The sequence below is a fragment of the Molossus molossus genome, unplaced genomic scaffold, assembly GCF_014108415.1.
Source record: "Molossus molossus isolate mMolMol1 unplaced genomic scaffold, mMolMol1.p scaffold_m16_p_10, whole genome shotgun sequence".
Taxonomy (NCBI): Eukaryota; Metazoa; Chordata; class Mammalia; order Chiroptera; family Molossidae; genus Molossus; species Molossus molossus.
Window position 1 is genome coordinate 14,310,621 of NW_023425345.1, and position 20,031 is coordinate 14,330,651.

A 20,031-nucleotide genomic window follows, 5' to 3' on the forward strand; every position below is an offset into this window, starting at 1 on the left:
AGACATTTAATCTCACAAACCTTCATCTGACTTAAAAGAATGAAAAAGTTCACTTGGATTTAGTACTTCTAAAGGGCAGTATCACAGGAAAGTCAGACACCATGATCTGCATCATGAATGTGACAATCATCATGTGCGTGCATGCAAAAACTGTGTAGTTAATATCCAGGCCGCATATTTACCTGTTGGTCAATTGCTGTTCAAGAAAACTTCCAAAGGCAGCAAAGGATTTAAAAAACAGTAACAATGAATTGCCAAAAGCTGTAGGCTATTGTGTTTTGAAAATAGACGTCGAAATACTGTACCAAAATTTGTGTAAACTGCAGATTAACAATTTAACTTTAGAAAATCTACATCTAAAATAAGCATTCTTGTTGGTGAGAATAAGCAGATGTGCTTTCTTCCTATGGTATTGCCAAAAAATTGAGTGAAATGATTTTAAGATGAAGTTAAATTCTTCCCCATTAAAACTAAACCAGAATTCCAAATTTAAGACAACCACATCTGACTTAATGACCAGAAATGCCTAATTGCCTATAGCTCCACATTCACCTTGGTATGGGGACTAGCAGAGCAGACACCATATAAGACACATCACAGCCCTCTAGTATATTCTAGAGGCCTACAGTAGCATATACTTGACTCTATTATTTATTCGTACATGATGAGAAGGAAAATGAATGTCTCAGGGAATATACCACTACTTGAAAATATGCTCAAAGTCTAGTTCTGAGCCTAGTATATGGATTGTAATTGGCCAAATCAGACACTAAATGCCACAGAGAAATCTCCTATTACTATTTTAATAGAATTACCCTTTAGAGCAATTTTAGGTTCACAGCAAAATCGTACAGAAAGTACACAGAATCCCCATAGGCCCAAACTGCCCCTTTCTAGCTTCCCCCATTATCAACATCCCCCACTAGAAATAATCCATGAACCTACATTGGCACATCATTATCACCCAAAGGCCACAGTTTATATTAGGGCTCATTCTTGGTGTTGTACATTCTATGAGTTTGGACAAATACATAATGACAGGTATCCAGCATAATAATATCGTACAGAATAGTTTCAATAGTAAAAATCCTCTGTGCTTTGTCTATTTAACCCTCCTCCCCCAAATCTGGCAACTACTAACCTTTCCACTATCTCCATAGTTTTGCCTTTTCCTGAATGTCATATAGTTGGAATCATATACTATATAGACTTTTCAGATTGGCTTCTTCCACTAAGTAATATATATTTTAAGGTTCCTCCAAGTATTTTCATAGCTTGATAGCTCTTTCTTTTTAAAACTAATATTCCATTATCTGGATGTCTCATAGTTTATCCACTCACCTACCGAAGAACATTTAGGTTGCTTCCAAGTATTGGCAACTATGAATAAAGCTGCTATAAACATCTGTGTTCAGGGTTTTGTGTGGATATGTTTTCAACTTATTTGGATAAATACTAAGGGATCTTATGGTAAGAGTATGTTTGGTTTTGTATCTCATATTATTTTCACTGAACTTATACCTTAGTGACTAAAAACAGAGTCTGGAATCAACCTACTTAATTCCTAGCTCCAGTACTCATTAGCTATGTGTTCTTGGACAAATTATTTAATCAATAATGATATCTATTTTATAAGATTGTTCTGAGGATCAGGTGAAAGAATGATAGTAAAATGTTTAGGAATATAGTTAAGTGTTGAATAAATGTTAGTTGTTGGCTATTGATATTATCCTTCTTTTTTTTAGTCACTATAAAAGGAGCTTCTTCTTCCTAACTCTATGGAAATGAGGTTGTGAGCCAGCCAGTGTTGTCGACTTAGGTTGTAGAGACAGAATAATTTGTTTCTTTATAGTTTCTTCCTGTGTAAAGCATGAATTTATGACAGTGGCTTCCTGAGAGTCAACTTTTACCAAGATACTGAAGTCATCAACCAAGCAGAAAATAAAAACACTCCTTAATATGGGAAACTTCACCTCATAATAGATTATTGAAAAAGCAAATTAGCAACAGTTCTTTCTTAACACTGACAGACAAGTTCAAATGTAAAATATTTTATTGAATTTACTTTTCTAAATATCTACTTTATGAGATAAATTTTGACCTGGAAAAGGTAGTTCAACTAGTGTTTAATTTTGTATTAGGGAAATGGGGTTGTTTTCTTCTATGTGGTAATATATTCACGTATGGAGGAAAATGTCATAATAAGGGAGATAGGATAAAATTATAAAACAAAGGGAGAAAGTTAAGAAATGGAATGAATATATAATACGATGCCAGGGATTTCTGAAGAAAATTAACAATGCAATATTTTCCCTAAATATTTAAAAAGTACTTATATATAAGTGTAAACATTCAGTTTTACCGTATAGTCCCACATTGTTGCTCCTCCAAATGTAGACAACACAAAGACGATTATTAAAGCTACCTGAATTTCAGTTACATCCACTCTAAAGAGGAAGGACAAATAGAAAAGATGGTTATAAATATGATTCCTGAATGTAAAGGTTAGTTAACCATATGTTAAATATCAAATATGTAAAAATCTCTATAGGCTTAGATTACTTTCACCTTTAGTTCCATCACTGAATTATCAGCTGACCACACTGTTAAGTAAAAAAACCTACAAAACAACACATGCTCACGTGTAGGTAAACAGTACATGCACAGGGAGAAAACGTTGTACCACATATAAAATTGCTAATCGCAGTTACCACTGAGATCGCAGAAGGCTTTTTACTTTCTACTCTATGTACTTCTGTAAAGTTTGAGTTTTTAATAACAATCATGTATTACTTACATAATTATAAAAAAATTATAAAATATGAAAACAACCAGATAATTTAAGATAAATTCTTAAATACTCTTAAGTCAATTTAACTTGAGAAGCAGGGAAAATTCCAACAGTTTTCCTTATTAAGTTACTAACAGTCTCTATACTTGTTTCTTGTGGGGGTTTTTTCACAGACATTTTTCTCCTAATACATAAACATGCTTAAATTTCTTTCTAAAAAAACACTAAACCAGCCAGTATCAGTCGCTAATCAACATCCCCTGAAGCTATGGACTCCTCTCTTCTTTGCTCCATGTGAGAATGTCAACTCCAAGGAGCCTGGGATTTTTGTCTGTTTTTCTTTCCCCCCCCCCCCCCCTTTTTACCTTAGAAAACTACAACAGGGCCTGGCATATACTGGATGCTCAATAAATATTTGTATAAATAATGCAAAATATTTATTCGAATTCATTGTATAAGCATTACATTGGTATTCTATAACATCACTCAATAAATTATGTTGACTTGCCATCCTCAAATTTATTTTAACCAAATTTCTTCTGTATTTTTTTCCTTATGAAATCAATTCCATATCAGTAACTTACTGATTAATATATATGACATCTGAATTTTTTTTTTTTTTAGTAAGTGTTACTTTTTAATGTCACTGATGTAAAAGTAAACATACACAAGAAACTGAATTAAAATAAAAAGAGTATGGCATGATAATGCTAACTTTATTACTAAATACTTCTGGCCTCCAGATTCTGTTCAAGGTCCTTTCTATATATTATTGTTTAATCTTCATAACTCTTTTACTCAATTATGATTATGTCCATATTACAGATGAAGAAAATGAGGTTAAATAACTTATTTCCAGTTGACCGCATGTATGTTGGAGCCAGAATTTGATTCTGCCCAATCTGATTCCAGAGCCTGTGCTTTTAACTCAACAATACTAAAGCAGAATCATTACCGATTACTAAATAATTTAAAGGGCTTTAAAAATTGGAAAAAAATAAGTAGCAAAATGTAGTAATATTAGTAAAAGTTTAAGTTGTTAGCCCAAGCCAACAAACTCTCTTGGCATATTTTTTCTTTCGCTTTTCAGAAAGAAAAAAGCCATATTAAACAGGCTTACATCAGGAATATAGTCACAAAATAAATTTCCACAGCATATTCTGAGATTGTTTGGCCTGGCTTCATTTATCTGTACTCCAATAATATAAACACTATAAAAATTAAAACCTTCCTAAAATTTAGGACAGATTTTTAGGAAATCCATCCTAGTCAACAGCTAACGGATACTGACCTAGTTTGTAAGCATTTTCAGAGGTTTGCTTGATGTCCTACATATAGGTACTTCTTGTAGTGTTAAGCTGGACCATCAATGTATCCTACTCAATGCTCCATGATATTTTTACTTTGGCAAAATGAAAAAATATGCTGCTTAGGATCTCTGGCAAACAGTATTTTGGATGGCTGACCCCTGAGTACTGCAGGATCCCCTCCACTGCCCTCCACACTTGTTCAACCACAACGGCCATTTCCCGAATGTTCTGAATACCTTCTCTCCTGCTTCTGTCTAGGATGCTTTTACCCCAATCAGCCTGGCATATTTCACCCACAAATGACTCAGACTTGTATCTCCAATTCTAGGCACAAAGTAGGCTCTTAGTCAACAGCAAATGAGTATAAAATTCCTTGGCTAGGAGTGTGAGCTAATTCATTTCAGAAAAATTTTTAATGAAGAGAGGAGCCAAAAAGGTAAAGTGTTAATCACTAAATAACAACAACAATAATAATTACCCAGAATATTGCATTATTAATCTAGTTTACCACAGCAAGTTCAGCATATTATTAAAATGCATTAGACTCTGCAAGGCCACTTTTTTTTCTATTTTAGCACATCTTAATCTATAAACAGGTAGAGATTCTTAATTTTACATAGTTGCCTTGAATATTTAGCCAGCCTTTTTCATCCTTGGGCTCTTGACCAGTATGTAAGGGATCAGCTAAGACTCACATTCTCCATAAAAGCTTTCCTAAAGTAATTCAGCCTATAACTGCCTTCTCCGTACTTACAATTTCTTCAGTACTGATATAAATCCTAAAGCAAGTCATTTTACACTTGGTTATGGACTGTATTAGCAGTGTCATAGAAGTAGTATCTCCTCCCTTTAATATAGTGTACTATATAGATCCTAAAACAGATTTTTTTTTTATTAAAAAAGTATCCTTCCACAGCACTGAATACATTGCTGATCCCACAGTATCAAGCAGCAGTCATTAAGAGTGTGGGGTTTGGTCAAATAGACTTGGGTTTTAATCCTGGATCTACACTTATTAGCAGTACAAGAAAGTCACAGAACCTTTCTGTCTCATTTATACATTGGAGGTAATACTTTTATAGAGTTAATCTGAGGAATAAATGAGATGACACATATAAAGTACTTAAAACAGGGCCTAAAACATGCCAGAGTTCAATAGTGGTAGCTGCAATTATTCCATAATTTAGAATCAATGTGAATAATTGCCCAAGGCCTTCCCTCTGCTAAATGACCCATAGTTTTGAGCTTCTTCTCTCATTTACCATTATCAGAGATTTTTTGTTTCAGAGCTACTGTTTCTCCTATGCGGCAATAAAGTGGGCTAAAGAGAACCATCAGACGTGGGAAGCCAAAGCTGAGAATGAGCCAATGGCAGAGAGTTCTTAAAGGATCATGAAGAGAGGGAGCCAATGGGAAACCGGAACAGACAACACACGTGCTACTTTGTGCACTATTTCCTGGTGTCCCAGAAACTGAGGCTCAGAGGCATATATATCATTGAGTGTTCAGCTCTAACACTTACAAGATGCTTTTACATTTTCTCACCAATTGTCTAGCACAGCTGAGAGTCTCACAATTACCTGTTGTTGGTGACTGTTGTAAGTGGGTTCCCCTTTTTGGGCACATGAAGGTTAGACCAAAAGGACCTTTAGATTCCATATCTCATTATTTTATTATATGAGTCAAATGCTGTTTACTTAAGTACTACATATCCTTTTTCTATATTATTCAGGTCCCTTATTTTTCTCTTTCTCTTGTATAATATAAGTCTGGGCTAGTAAGTTGGAGAAGGGGAGAAAAAATAAGGTTATCATCATATATATAACTATTTATAACCTGCAGAATACCTAAAAGACTTAAAGTATAACATTTATGGACACTCCAATAAATTAAAAGAATTTAAATTCCTGATTTGAAGCCCGGTTCCACTTGTTACATATCAAATGAACTATAACAGATTGTGAAAACAAATTCAGTTATATTTGTAAATGTACAACTTAAAATACATACTTACTTTCCAAACCGCAACACACCCGAAACATAAGTCTGCCAATGAGCACAATAAAATAAGAACATCCCAATAAAAGAGCAGAAAAACAACCAGTCAGGATGAGTTCCCAAGCGCACAGCAACTGAAGCTCCAACTGCCATTAATACTGAAAGAAACAAGGTTTAAATTAAGAACCATTAAAAAATAGAAATAATTAATGAAAAAAATCACCATGTACTATTCAGCAATACTGACTTTTTTCCTTCTTTTTTTTATTAATTTGTTTTTGTTACAGATGTTTCTTTTTCCCCTGATTCCCCCCTCCACCTCCTCCCTCCCCGCCTGTCCCCAGCTTTGTTGTCCATGTCCATTGTTCATGCATACATGCATGTAAGTTCTGTGGTTTATCTCTCCCCCACCACCCCCTCTCCTGGGGATTGTCTGTACCCCACTTCCACATCTCTGGGACTACCCCATTCCTCAGACTGTTATGTTCATTATATTCCACAAATAAGTGAGATCATATGATACTTGTCTTTCTCTGTTTGGCTTGTTTCGCTTAGGATAATACTTTCCAGGTCCCTCCATGTCGTCTCAAAGAATAAGAGATCTTTCTTTCTTACAACTGCATAGTACTCCATTGTGTATATGTACCACAGCATTTTTATCCATTCGTCTACTGATGGACACTTGGGTTGTTTCCAGATCTTAGCTATTGTAAATAGTGCTGCTATGAACATAGGGGTACATATATTCTTTCTGACTGGTGTTTCAGGCTTCTTAGGGTATATTCCTAGAAGTGGGATCACTGGGTCAAATGGAAGTTCAATTTTTAACTTTTTGAGGAAACACCATAGTGTTTTCCACAGTCGCTGCACCAGTCTGCATTCCCACCAGCAGTGTACTAGAGTCCCCTTTTCTCCACACCCTCGCCAACACTTGTTGTTTGATGATTTGTTGATGGCGGCCATTCTGACAGGTGTGAGGTGATACCTCATTGTTGTTTTAATTTGCATCTCTCTGATGATTAGTGATGTTGAGCATTTCTTCATATGTCTCTCAGCCATTTATATATCCTGTTTGGAGAGGTGTCTATTTAGTTCCTCTGCCCATTTTTTAATTGGGTTCTTTGTCTTCCTTTTGTTGAGTTGTATGAGCACTCTCTCTATATATATGGAAATTAACCCCTTATCTGATATATCATTGGCAGTTATGCTCTCCCATACAGTGGGTTGCCTTTCCATTTTGATGATTGTATCTTTTGCTGTGCAGAAGCTTTTGAGTTTGATGTAGTCCCATGTGTTCATTTTCTCCTCTGTTTCTGTTGCCTTAGGTGATGTATCAGTGAAAATTCTGCTGCGTATGATGTCTGAAATTTTGTTGCCTGCATTTTCTTCTAGAATTTTTATAAATTTACGAGTTACATTTAAGTCTTTTATCCATTTTGAGTTTATTCTCATGTATGGTGTAAGTTGGTGGTCTAGCTTCATTTTTTTGCAAATAGCTGTCCAATTTTCCCAACACCATTTATTAAAGAGTCTGTCTTTACTGCACTGTATGCTCTTGCCACCTTTGTCAAATATTAATTGAGCATATTGTCTTGGGTCCATTTCTGGGTTCTCTGTTCTGTTCCACTGATCTATATGCCTGTTCTTGTGCCAGTACCTGGCTGTTTTGATTACAGTGGCTTTGTAAAATAACCTGAAATCTGGTAATGTGATCCCTCCTCTTTGTTCTTCTTTTCCAAGATTGCTGTGGCTATTTGGGGTCTTTTTTGGTTCCATATAAACTTTTGGAGTATTTGTTCTAGTTCTGTGAAGTATGTCATTGGTATTTTGACAGGGATTGCATTGAATCTATAGATTGCTTTGGGTAATATGGACATTTTAATGATGTTAATTCTTCCAATACATGAACAAGGTATATGCTTCAACTTTTTTATATCTTCCTCTATTTCTTTTTGCAATGACCTGTAGTTTTCTGTGAAGAGGTCCTTTACTTCTTTGGTGAAGTTTATTCCTAGGTATCTTAATATTTTTGCTGCAATGGTAAATGGGATAGTTTTTTTAGTTTCTCTTTCTGTGAGTTCATCATTGGTGTATAGGAATGCCATCGATTTCTTGATGTTAATTTTGTATCCTGCTACTTTGCCGAATTAATTTATTAAGTCTAGTAGATTTTTAATGAAGGGGGCGGCCGGGCACTGGGCGCCAGAAGTGGGATCCCCTTGAGGCTCACGCACCCCTCCCCCCCCGCCCTCACCGGGTCAGTGACAAAATGATAAGAGTAGTGGTATTTCACCAGCAGCCCACAAGGCCGGCGGACCCTGCCTGGCCCCCTTGCGGGGACAAAGGGGCACCGGGGGCCTCCCACTTGTCTCTTCACCGTGCCAGACTAGAGTCGAGCTCAACAGGGTCTTCTTTCCCCACTGATTCCGCCAAGCCCGTTCCCTTGGCTGTGGTTTCGCTGGACAGTAGTAGGGACAGTGGGAATCGTTCATCCATTCATGCGCGTCACTCAGTAGATGACGAGGCATTTGGCTACCTTAAGAGAGTCATAGTTACTCCCGCTGTTTACTGTCACTTCATTGAATTTCTTCACTTGGACATTCAGAGCACTGGGCAGAAATCATATCGTGTCAACACCTGCCGTGGGCCTTCACGAAGCAATACTGAGTTTTAAGATGCATAATCTTGGCATTAAAATAAGGTACACCAGGTTGGCTGGTGTGTCTCAGTAGACTGAGCATCATCCCATGGACTGAGAAGTCCCAGTTTGACCCCCAGTCAGGGCACAAGCCTGGGTTTGTGGGCTTGATCACCAGTAGGGGGCGTGCAGGAGGCAGCTGATGGATGTTTCTCACATTGAGGTTTCTCTCTCTCCCTTCTTCTATTAAAAAAAATCAATTAAAAAAAATGTACACTAAACAAAATAAATTCATTAAGACACTTTTAAAATACACTGTGTAAAATTGCTCCCATATATACACCTATCCAAAAAAATTAACCATTCAAGCATTGAACTGACCATTCAAGCTCATTCCATTTAGTGCTTAAGCCATTATTTAAAAAAAAACAAAAAACACCAAAACTATAGTTAATTTACCTGTGGAAAGAGAGTCACAACCATGGTCAAAAAGTTCTCCTAGAGGAGAACAAGAATTTGTTCTTCTGGCTTGTTTCCCATCAATAGCATCCAATGACTGGTAGATGAAGAGTCCGAGCGCACATAACAGGTATGTCCAGTGTGGTGCCTAAAAATAAATGTAAACAATAAAGACTGTTATTATAGTACATAATAATGAGTGACAATAAGCTAGCTTCTGTTTGAAAATAGCTCAATCTTAGCCAATTGACACATTTTCTTGTGTTCACACTTTATATTACTCAGTGTGTTATAAAGAAGATTCATTATCTTCCTTCTACGGATAAAAATTAAACTGAGAAATCAAATGAATTGCTCTAAGTCTCCTGGGTAAAGGGTCCCAGAAGTCCATATTGTGAGAAGTGTCAAGTTAAATAAATGACAGAGCAAGGATTAAGACCTGGTTTGATTCTCAGTCCACAGCTCTTTTAAGAGAATACTATTCATATATGGCACTAGATTTTAAATTCTTCAGTAAGTCTTTGCTCTAAAAACAAAGACAAATTACAGACCACTGCATCCGTTCATGGTGGAGTATGAGGGATTTAGTCTTCCACTGTATAAAACTAGAAAAGCAATAAATGAAACATCAGTTTTCAGACATAAAGGTAATACAGGACGTGAAACACATGAGGTGAGCCTGTGACTGCTCCAGTTTATTGCCTAGAGGCAGTTTCAAGGCCATAGTACAAAAATGGGAACCCCAACAGTGATCTTGCTGTGTTGAGGAGAAACAGCATAGTTCAGGAAGGGCGAGGCAGCTAGAATTCGTGGGCAGAGCATGGAAGAAGGTGCTCAGGTGATCATATGTATGGGGCCTAGAGAAGTGCCTGGCATGCAGAAGTGAGGCAAGAGAGTGAGAAGTTAGGAATGAGGAGCCTGAGACAGGCAGCTGAACAAACTGGCTGAGCAATTCACAGCCAGATACAGACGGTCACCTCCCTGGAAATAACATCCAGGCCTCAGTTGTGTTTCAGCTCCAGGCCCAGAAAAGCTTCCAAACCAGAGAAGTGAAGCCACGGCTGACATCAGGATCAGCTGCAATGACCAATGACCCCCAGCCCTGCCACTGACCGATCCGTAGAAACTATGACCCTGCAAGTGCACTAATGAGTACTCTGCTGAAATTTCCCGAGACCTCCTCTACGATTTCCCCCTACAAGAGAGAGAATAAAGCCCTTTAGACAAAGGACCCAGCCCAATTCTCCCTCTGGGGAGCAGGCCCACACTTTTCTTCCCTCTCAGGTGTGCATCTCCTAAACTCTGAGGGTCCTCAGAAGACTTGCCGCCAGGGGAGCACTGGGCAGCAGCGGCTCCTTCAGGCTCACCCCCGAACCTGTGTCCAAGGCCTCCTTTTCTCTGACTCTCCAGTGAGCCAAAGCAGCCCCGCCTGGGCTCATTTCTTTCCTATAACATTTGTAGAAACTAAAGCAGCCAGCCTAGGCCTCTCACTTCTCCTCTGCTAAGCCCTGCATTGTTTCACTGTCCCCAGTTTTAATAAACGTACCCGCATTGTCACCTGGACTCGTGCTGTGAAAACGTTCCTCACACACTACCAGCTGGCCCTTACCAGACCAGCTCGGGGCCAGGGCCCTGTCTCGTAACAGAAGAAGCCCGTAATTTTAGCTTTTGTAACTGTTATTCCTGATAACATAGATAATTTTAGGTGCTTCATAGGTAAACTTTTCATTTTAATATTAACATCTTTATTTTAATGTATTTTTGAAAAACTGGGCTTAGAATGAGTCTAAGTCTTTAAAAAAGAGTAGGTTTGCCTGGCCAGTGTGGCTCAGTAGTTGAGTGTCAATCCATGCACCAAAAGGTTGCCAGTTTGATTCCCAGACAGGGCACATGCCCATAGGCCTGATCCCCAGTGGGGGCATGCAGGAGGCGGCCAATCGATGTTCTCTCTCATCATTGTTTTTGTCAAGGGCATTTTTGCATTTATCTTCAGATAGAGTGAGAAGGAGGAAGAAAGAGAAAAACATCAATGAGAGAGAGACACATCAACTGGTTGCCACCCACACGACCCCAACAAGGGCCAGGGACAAACTGCAACCGAGGTATATGCCCTTAGCGGGAACCAAACCCGGGTCTCTCTAGTCCACGTACCAACGCTCTAACCGCTGAGCAAAACCGACCAGAGCTCTCATCGATGTTTCTCTCTCTCCCCCTCCCTTCCTCTTTCTCTAAAATCAATAAAGAAAAAAATTTTTTGCCCTGGCCGGCTTGGCTCAGCAGTTAGAGCGTCGGCCTGTGGTCCAGAGAGACCAGGGTTCGGTTCCCGCTAGGGGCACGTACCTCGGTTGCGGTTTGTCCCTGGCCCTGGCTGGTCATGTGGGTGGCAGCCACTTGATGTGTCCCTTTCACGTCGATGTTTTTCTCTCTCTCTCTTCCTCTTTCTCCCTCCCACTCTATCTGAACAAAAAATGAAAAAAATGTCCTCGGGTGAGGATAAAAAAAAGAGAAAAAAAATTTTTTTAAGAGTTTTTAAAGAGTAGGTTTAAAGTTGATGAAAGAAAAATAGTAAATAAAAAATAGTATAGGTAATACACAAAAGCAAAATCTTCCCAAATTAAATTTAGGAAGTACTGGAACTATACAGTGCCCATTTATATGAATTTTTATACTTAAAAAAGGCCTCTTGCCTTTAAATAACCTTGGGTCTGAGTTGACAGATATGCAAAAGATATTACATAACCAGTAACTATTGGGTCAGCTGGTAACAGGGACATGTCAACGATCCAAACATCAACTGACTACTCCCTCCATAAAAATAGAAACTGCATTTATAAGGGGTAGGAAGAAAGAAAAGTGTTAAGACAGATAGATCATGCATATGTGAGAAAGAAGATGTAACGCTGGAGTGGTGTCTAAGGAGGACTTTGTGTCTAATGGAAGGGAAAATTCACAGTTTCTAACAGGCTGCTGATCTGACCCTGCTCTAACCCCTACCATGTGCCTGCGATACAGTTAGGAGGTTCACCTGTGCTGGGAGGGGCATTTCCTTGTTTACGGAGGGAGGCTCCCACAGGATGCCCGGAAGGCTCTAGAGGCGTTGGTGTCACGAAAGGTAACACTGCTGTCAAGCCATTCAGGAAGGGCCCTAGGGGCTAACTGGTTTCCGCGGGACCTGGCCTCAGCCCTGGTGAGGGGCCAGCACTTGCGAAGAGCACACCCATGTTCAGGAAGGGAGGCAGGTTACAAGCCGGGGAAAGGAAACCTGCCCTCAAACACATTGGAAATGTGTACTTTGAAAGGCAGCCTATGTTCTTTTGTTATTTTTTTTTATATCTCCTCCAGTACGTAGAGTTCTCCTCCAGTACTTCCTAGAGTTCTAGTTGAAAAGGCCAGACTCTTATTTGCTAAGGGGAGCAAGAAGGAAGAGGGGCATGAAGAGAACCCCCGGGGCCGGATCTATCATCAAAGTCACCTGTCCTGGGTGCTCTAATATCAGTTCTGTTTTTTAACTTCACAAACTCCGAGTGGCCAGAATATATGCCCAGGTCTCAAATACACCAGGAGAGTGATTTAAAGCTCTTTCCAGCCCTGGCCGCTTTGGCTCAGCGGTTACAGCATCGGCCCGCAGACCAGAGAGACCCGGGTTCGGTTCCCACTAGGGGCACGTACCTCGGCTGCAGTCTGTCCCCGGCCATGGTTGGGGTCGTGTGGGTGGCAGCCAGTCGATGTCTCTCTCACATCGATGTTTCTCTCTCTCTCTCTTCCTCCCTCTCTCCCTTTCTTCCTCTATCTGAAGATGAATGCAAAAATGTCCTCGGGTGAGGATAAAAAATAAATAAATAAATAAAGCTCCTTCCATATGTGCCAATGCTATGCTTTAACCACAGAATTCTAAAGGAGAAACAGCTTAGTCCCTGGGAATCAAGTACAGGAAAGCCATAGGAATCAAAGGGACAAACCCACAGCAAAGCTACTTCCACACCACCTGCTGAAGCTCCCTGCAGACAGGGCTGTTCTCAGGGTGGTGCACCCGCCTGCTGAAATCCTGGGCCCGGGTGCCTGCTTGCCGCACTCAAGTGCCTGCCCTGCTTCTCAAACTCTCACCTCCTGAAAGTGTGAAAGGTGGTTTTTGTTTGTTTTTTGGGGTTTTTTTTGTACATGCCCCTAGCGGGAACCGAACCCGGGACTCTCTGGTCCGCAGGCCGATGCTCCAACCGCTGAGCCAAACCAGCCAGGGCTGGAAGGTGATTTTTTTAAAAAGGAAATATAGTAGATTTCAAAGAAACCAAACCTATATAAAACTTTAATAGGAATCTACAGATTATTGCCTTTACTTATTATTCCCCCAACAGACAACTCTTTATAGTGCAAAGGCAACTATAACCTGAATCATTAAGCCAGGGAATAAAACATTTCTTAAGGTCTTTCTGACTTTCTCAGACATACGGTTCAACTTTCTTATCATAAAGAAAAGAAATTATTCAATGCTCTTTGCTCTATGCTAGGTACCCATCTGTTATAACATAATCCTAACAGAGACACTGACATGGATTTATATACACAGACCAATCAGACAGAGCAAAAACATTTACTCAAATCAACGTAAACAATGAAGCCGCAGTTTATACCAGCCAAAAACAGGTGTGAAGATTGTGTGGTAGATAAATGCTACCAGGCTGGAGCTCGAGGAACTAGATTCAATTCACTGAGTTTTCTCATATGCAAACATAGAAATCACATTAAAGGAGCCCTAAGGTCCTTCAAACCGTGGGAGTCTGACTCTACTTCGGATCAGGCAGCCAAAGAATGGAGGCCAAGGACAGCGCGGCGTTCAGATAGACTGGCTTCATCAACGGGAGGAGGCAATACCGTTCTTGTTTTCTCTATCCCCCCCAACTCTTGCTCACTCTTGTTAAAACTACCCAGGCCAAACAACTGGTAAGTATTTAAGACCCACTAAAACTGGATAAGGGTGGACAAATATGATCTCCCGATTACATTTTGTTATTTCATTCTTGCCATCAATAACTCAGCAAATACGTTTACTAAGCCTCTTCCCTTGCGTTATGTAAGGCACCGTACTGTGGAGAATGTACAAATGAGCCATCGCTGTCTGAATTTAAAATGGACAGACTGTCCTGCTCAGTAAAGACACACACAACCGAAATGGAGGCGTTCCACAGGAGCACTACCAAGTCCTGTGGCGGAAGCAGAGCTTTCTGGGTTGGAATCCTGGTCTCCACTTAAAGCTGTATACTCTGGAAGAGGTTAATTGCCTTCAGTTTCCTCGTCTATAAAATGGGAATAATAGTACCTTTTCACAAAGTCCTTGAGAGGATTAAATGAGGTAATAGACAAAAGCAGTTTAAAATAATGCCAGGTACATAGTCAAGGCCTGGTAAATGTTAGTTATGATTGCTATTACTGGAGTTTAAAGGATTAAGTGATTGATTTGACTCCAGAAAAGGAAGAAATAGTTCATCAAGAGGTAGCGTTAGAACTGGGCATTGAGAGATGGAAGTAGGATAGGAGAAAGGGGGAGGAAGGAGAAAGGAGGAGAGAAATCCTTGTTGTACAGGAAGCAGTTCCGCTGGGCTGGAGTGGAAAGTTCCTTAACAGAAATTGGTGTGAAATGCAATCCAGAGTACTGTTGTAGAAGCTTAATATAAATCACTCATTTTTTTCTATTAATTCCCCTTCATTCCCAAGTCATGTCCTAGAAGTTAACACCATAGTTAAAAAACAGATCAAATCTTCTTAATATAGATATGTGGTCTGCATTACATATATATAATCCTCTATGGGTAGGATTATATCCGATATGGGTAAATCAAAAACCTTACATATTTTTCCTGACCCTTTACGGAAGCAATCTGTCAAGTCTGAAAAAGCACAAAGAATTCTTAAGTCTAAGAATCAGAAAACAAGTTCCAAGCCAGGTTAAAGTCATTTAACCCTCTGGGCCTCAATTTCCTTTTATCATCCTCACCAGAGGACATTTTTCCATTTTTGTTTTTAGGTAGAGTGGGAGGGAGAGAGAGGAAGAGAGAGAGAGAAACATCGATGTGAAAGGGACACATCGAGTGGTCGCCACCCGCACAACCATCCAGGGCCGGGGACAAACTGCAACCGAGGTATGTGCCCTTAGCGGGAACTGAACCCGGGTCTCTCCGGACCACAGGCCGATGCTCTAACCGCTGAGCCAAACCGGCCAGGGCTCAATTTCCTTTTAATAAAAAATATGTAATACTACTGTTACTTCAAGAAGAATGGATATAAGAAATATTAAAATGGTGGAGTCCGGTCAGTGTGGCTCAGTGGTTGAGTGTCGACTCATGCACCAAGAGGTCACCAGTTCGATTCCAGGCAGGACACATGCCCAGGTTGTGGGCCCGAGCCCCAGTGGGGGGCATGCAGGAGGCAGCTGATCAATGTTCTCTCTCATCGATGTTTCTATCTCTCTCTCCCTCTCACTTCCTCTCTCACTAAAATCAATAAAGAAAAAAATAAAATAAAATGGTGGAAAGGCTACTCTAGAAAGGAAAAATCTTGCCAACCTCATTGGGTTGATACAAGACACAAATGCAACAATGGTTGGGATAAATATTGTATAAGATACAAGGTTTTCATGGGAGGGGAGGGGGGAGAAAAAAAAAAAAAAAAGATACAAGATTTTTTTCCCTACATACCACATAGAAAAAGGCAGGAACTCCGGACAAGAAGGTGGTGGTAGATATAAAAATATATAAGCTTTGGTGTCAGGCCCAGTTAGATCTAAATTCTGCCTGGTTCCATCACTTACTAGCTCTGTGACCTGAAAGCAAAACAGCATGTTTCTTTCATGCTGTTGCTGAAATCATCCAACAGGCCAGGCCCTTAGAAGCATGTGCAGGATCTACTGACATACATTTTAGAAACTCTTGTCGGTTTCATCTTAACCCTTAGGTCCCTTCTGGGAGCATTCTGATTTTTTTTTTTTACTTTTTTTTTTTTTTTTGAAAAGTGCCCTCTCCCTTTAAAAATGAGCCTGAGCCTAAAAAGTAATTAATTATAATTTGACTTCCTCCTTTGCCCCACCCCAATGGTCTTACATCCCTAAACAGAGTCTCTGGGACTTGTTTGTATGCCATGCTCTCTGTAAGTGCTCAACAAATGGTTCTTAAGTTAATAATAACATTGAGTTCACAATCTAACTGGCAAATATCAGAAACATCCAAATACTGCTAGCCAAATCTAGGCCCAAGAAAAGTTAAATTTTATTATATTTTTTTCAGGGCATGTTTAACAACACTAGTATTTTTAATTTGTTAAGCAAGTCACAACTTTTTACATTTATCTGCATGTGATATATCATTTGGTCCTCACTGCACCCTTGTGGAATTGGTTTGGCAGGTAGTTAGGATTTTCTATTTTTCACCTGGGGAAGCAGACCAGCAGTTCTCCCAGTGTTGTTGCAGAGCCAAGTAGAACCTAAGTCTTCCTCTTCGAATCCACAGCTTTTCATTCTAGCCCCAAACTAAAGCAACTTAATTTTTTTTTTCAAACAATATGGATGTAAATAAGAATGTCTGCCAAGAAATCATCTATAATAAACATAAACATCAGTCAGCAAGATCTGTTTAAAATGTAGGCTCCATTAATTATTTTCTTAAGTGGATGTATATATGGAGGACATGAGATATTTCCACTGTATTCTTGTTATCCAACCTCAAATCGCTTTAGTTCCCCACAGGACCTATATTCAAATATGATTATAAAGGGAGTTCACTATTTGGAGAGCAAAGACATACAGCAATGTCACAGAATGTGCAATGTAGCATTTATCTAACTACTTAAAAAAGTTGTAGCTAGAAGGGAACCCCCTCTGCTTCCAAAACCCTCCGCACTCAGCCCAAGGGGTGCTTCTGATTACCAGTTGTCCAAAGCCCACATTATTTACTCTTCATATTTGGTACACAGGTCAAAGACTCGTTGCTAATAAAATCTATTGGCTTTCATGATCCCTAGGTGGTGATGATAAGGATTATCACCTTGCTGATGCCTTAGTTGGTGTTTCATGAAAAAGTCAATAAAGCAAAGAGGAAGTTGTTACCTCTTAACTAGTAAGTTCTTTTTGATCAATGCTACCGGTAGGTTCTGGTTCACTGGCACAACCTTGAGAAACAGACGACTGCAAGTGTCCAAAGGGCATTTGGGGCTTGCCCCACCTGACCACAAGCCCTGGTGCCAGGCAGGACCGGGATGGGGGTGCTCAGTCCCCAGTATGTGTAAAGTAACCCACTGTTCGTGTAAAGGATCCCACAGCTTGGCGCGGATGGCGTGGCGAACAGGCAACAGGCCCCCGGCTCCTAATGACCTTGACAGCCCCTCCGCCACCTGGGGGAGGCCCGGGGTGGACACGGGACGGGGGTAGCGGCGTGACAGCCTCTAGGCCGCCCAGGGGAGGCTCGGGGCGGACGCGGCGCGGGGGTCTCCCCGCTCCCCGGGCGCCTCCAGCGCGAGGCCGCGGCGCACCGAGGGCGGTGCCCGGCGGGGACGTGGGGACTCCCGGGGACAGCAGTTAGGGGTGCTTCCCCGGCGAGGCGGGGACAGGGGGCGCGTCCTACCTCCTCGGTGGCCGTGGGGCCGTAGGCGATGAGCACGAGCGTGGTGAGCAGGGTGATGACGAGGCCCAGGAGGGTGATGGAGTTGGGGGCGACCCACAGCGGGACCCACCGGAGCAGCCAGGTCCAGTAGAGCTGCAGCGGCGGCTCGAGCACCGAGACGCCCGCGGCGCTGTAGCGGTGCTCCTCCAGCCGCCGCAGCTGCGCGGCGCTCAGCGGCTCCCCCAGCGCCCTCTGCCAGCGCGGCGCCGGCCTGGCCCCGGCGCCCGCCGCCATGGCCGCCTGCGGGCCCCGCCGCTGCGAGCGCGCGAGCGAGCGCAGCCCCGCCGGGCGCCGGGGCGGGCGGAGCTGGGGGAGGGGCGCGCCCGCGCTGCCGGCGGCGAGGCAGCCGCTGGGCCGAGGTGGAGGTCAGGCCGGCCGCCCAGTCCCGGCCCCCGCCCCCACCCCGCCCCGCGGGCCGGCCGCGGGCTGTGGGCGGGGCCTGGCGGGGACACCGGAGGGGTGGGCAGCGCCAGGCCAGGTGTCGGGGAGGGTTGGACGGGCTCCAACAGGCCACCCCCTGCGACAGAAACTTTACCGTGGGTGCGCCGAGGGCCCTGACTTCCCCAAGGGCTCGATGCACATGTTTCTAAGATCCGGTTCTTCCGGGAGCTGGTCCCGTTCCCCCAGGGGAGTCAGCTGCCCGGACAGCGGACAGCGAGGAAGCTGCTTCCTAACGTGTGGCCTGTGCACAGCCCGGTGCCCCAGCTGTGTTGGCTCTGGCCTTTGGGCGGCCACACTGCGGGACCGCGCTCCTGCGGAGCCTGGGCTCTGGAAGTGGGCTGGGGCGGCGAGAACGTGATTTTGCTCGTCTTGGGTCACCGGTATGGTGGCTCCATCTGTCTGCCTGAAGAGAGGTGCCATTTGATAAACACGCAAGCACAAATCTTCCTTCCAACCCCCAGGACTGGGGCCCCTGCCATGTATTCATGCTGAAGAAACCTTTCTGGGGGTTCAGGGGAGTCCAAGGTGTTGGAACTGAAAAAATCAGGACTTGGAAACACTAACAAAGGGACTGAATGCTTGAAACCCAAGTGCCCATTTTTCAGAGCATGGGATGTGATACTGTTGACGGTGAAGTCTGACCAGACCTGGGTTCATCAACCTCGGTGCTTGAGTTCTGGCTAAGAAAGAATTCAGAGCCAAGACTCAAATGGTAAACTTTCTAACTGGAAAGTTTATTTAGAAAGTCACAGAGATAGAAGAAGTGAGCTGTAGAAGAAATGGGCTCAGGAAACAAGTTACAGAGGCAGAAAAAGGGGCCCCTGGAGCTTAGGAGAGAGAAGAGTAAAGGTAACACTCCTGGAGGAAGAGGAAGAGGAAAGCATGCTGGGTGCCCTGTCCTAGGGCTTTTAAGGGCAGGGATTTAGGGGATGTCCCAGGGAAGGATCTCAATATAATACTCATCAGCTCTCCCTGTGTGTCCTTTCAGGATCATGGTCTCTACTGATTGGTCAGCACCAGGGCAGGGGTTTAATAATCAATGCAGCTGGTCCTGACATCCACCATGGCATCGCTTGTCTGGATTTGCTGCTTTTCTGGGCCTGGAGCTGAAACACAACTGAGGCCTAGATGTATTTGATTCAGGTCACACCCTATTGTCCTGAGGGTTTAATGCTTAAAGGTCAGTTTCCAACCCCCTTGACAGTTCCCCCTCTAAAGGGGTCTAACCCGAATGACTAGCCACGTGCCAGGGAGGAAAGGTTGATGGGGTTCCAAACCACATGACCAGTGATATGAAAGGTCTAAAAGTGCATGACCAGCCATATGCTGGAGGAGGAAAGGTTACCGTGGCAACGAGGTCCTTGTTTTTCCGGTGGTTAGGTGCCTGGAGGTTTCCACCCTGGTGACACTCCATACCTCGCCTGTTGTCCTGCTCTGCTCATGACTGTCTACTGCCTACCGTGACACCAATCACAATGGATACTTTTGCATACACACTTCCGTAGGACTAGAGGACAGGGATCCAGACAGTGTCCTCCCAGCTGCACGTGGGACGCATCACACTTGCCACCCATGGTAGTTCACAGCCCTTACCTCACAATGCACCCACTTAGACAGGGGAAGTCCTGTCATAGACATGTTGTACTGAGATAAGCCTGCCACTTAACTGCTTTTTGCTTCATGGTTCTGATTTGTGTGTCCTTTTCTAGGGCACAGAACAAGCTCAAGACCGTTGTGTTGGGCAGAGTC

The 20,031-nt window shown here is 42.4% G+C and overlaps 1 protein-coding gene across 1 annotated transcript in view; it reads right to left on the reverse strand.

Annotated features, from left to right (window-relative positions):
* Positions 1-18,280, reverse strand: part of CHPT1 (choline phosphotransferase 1) — a 27,879-nt gene extending 9,599 nt beyond the window's left edge. Inside the window, exons 1-4 of the mRNA XM_036252406.1 lie at positions 17,803-18,280; positions 9,197-9,344; positions 6,116-6,257; positions 2,363-2,447 (exon numbers count right to left, since the gene is read on the reverse strand). Of these exons, the coding sequence (XP_036108299.1) occupies positions 2,363-2,447; positions 6,116-6,257; positions 9,197-9,344; positions 17,803-18,075 (648 nt within the window). The 5' untranslated portion in view covers positions 18,076-18,280. The remainder of the gene's footprint in view (positions 1-2,362; positions 2,448-6,115; positions 6,258-9,196; positions 9,345-17,802) is intronic.
* Between the last annotated feature and the right edge of the window lie 1,751 nt (positions 18,281-20,031).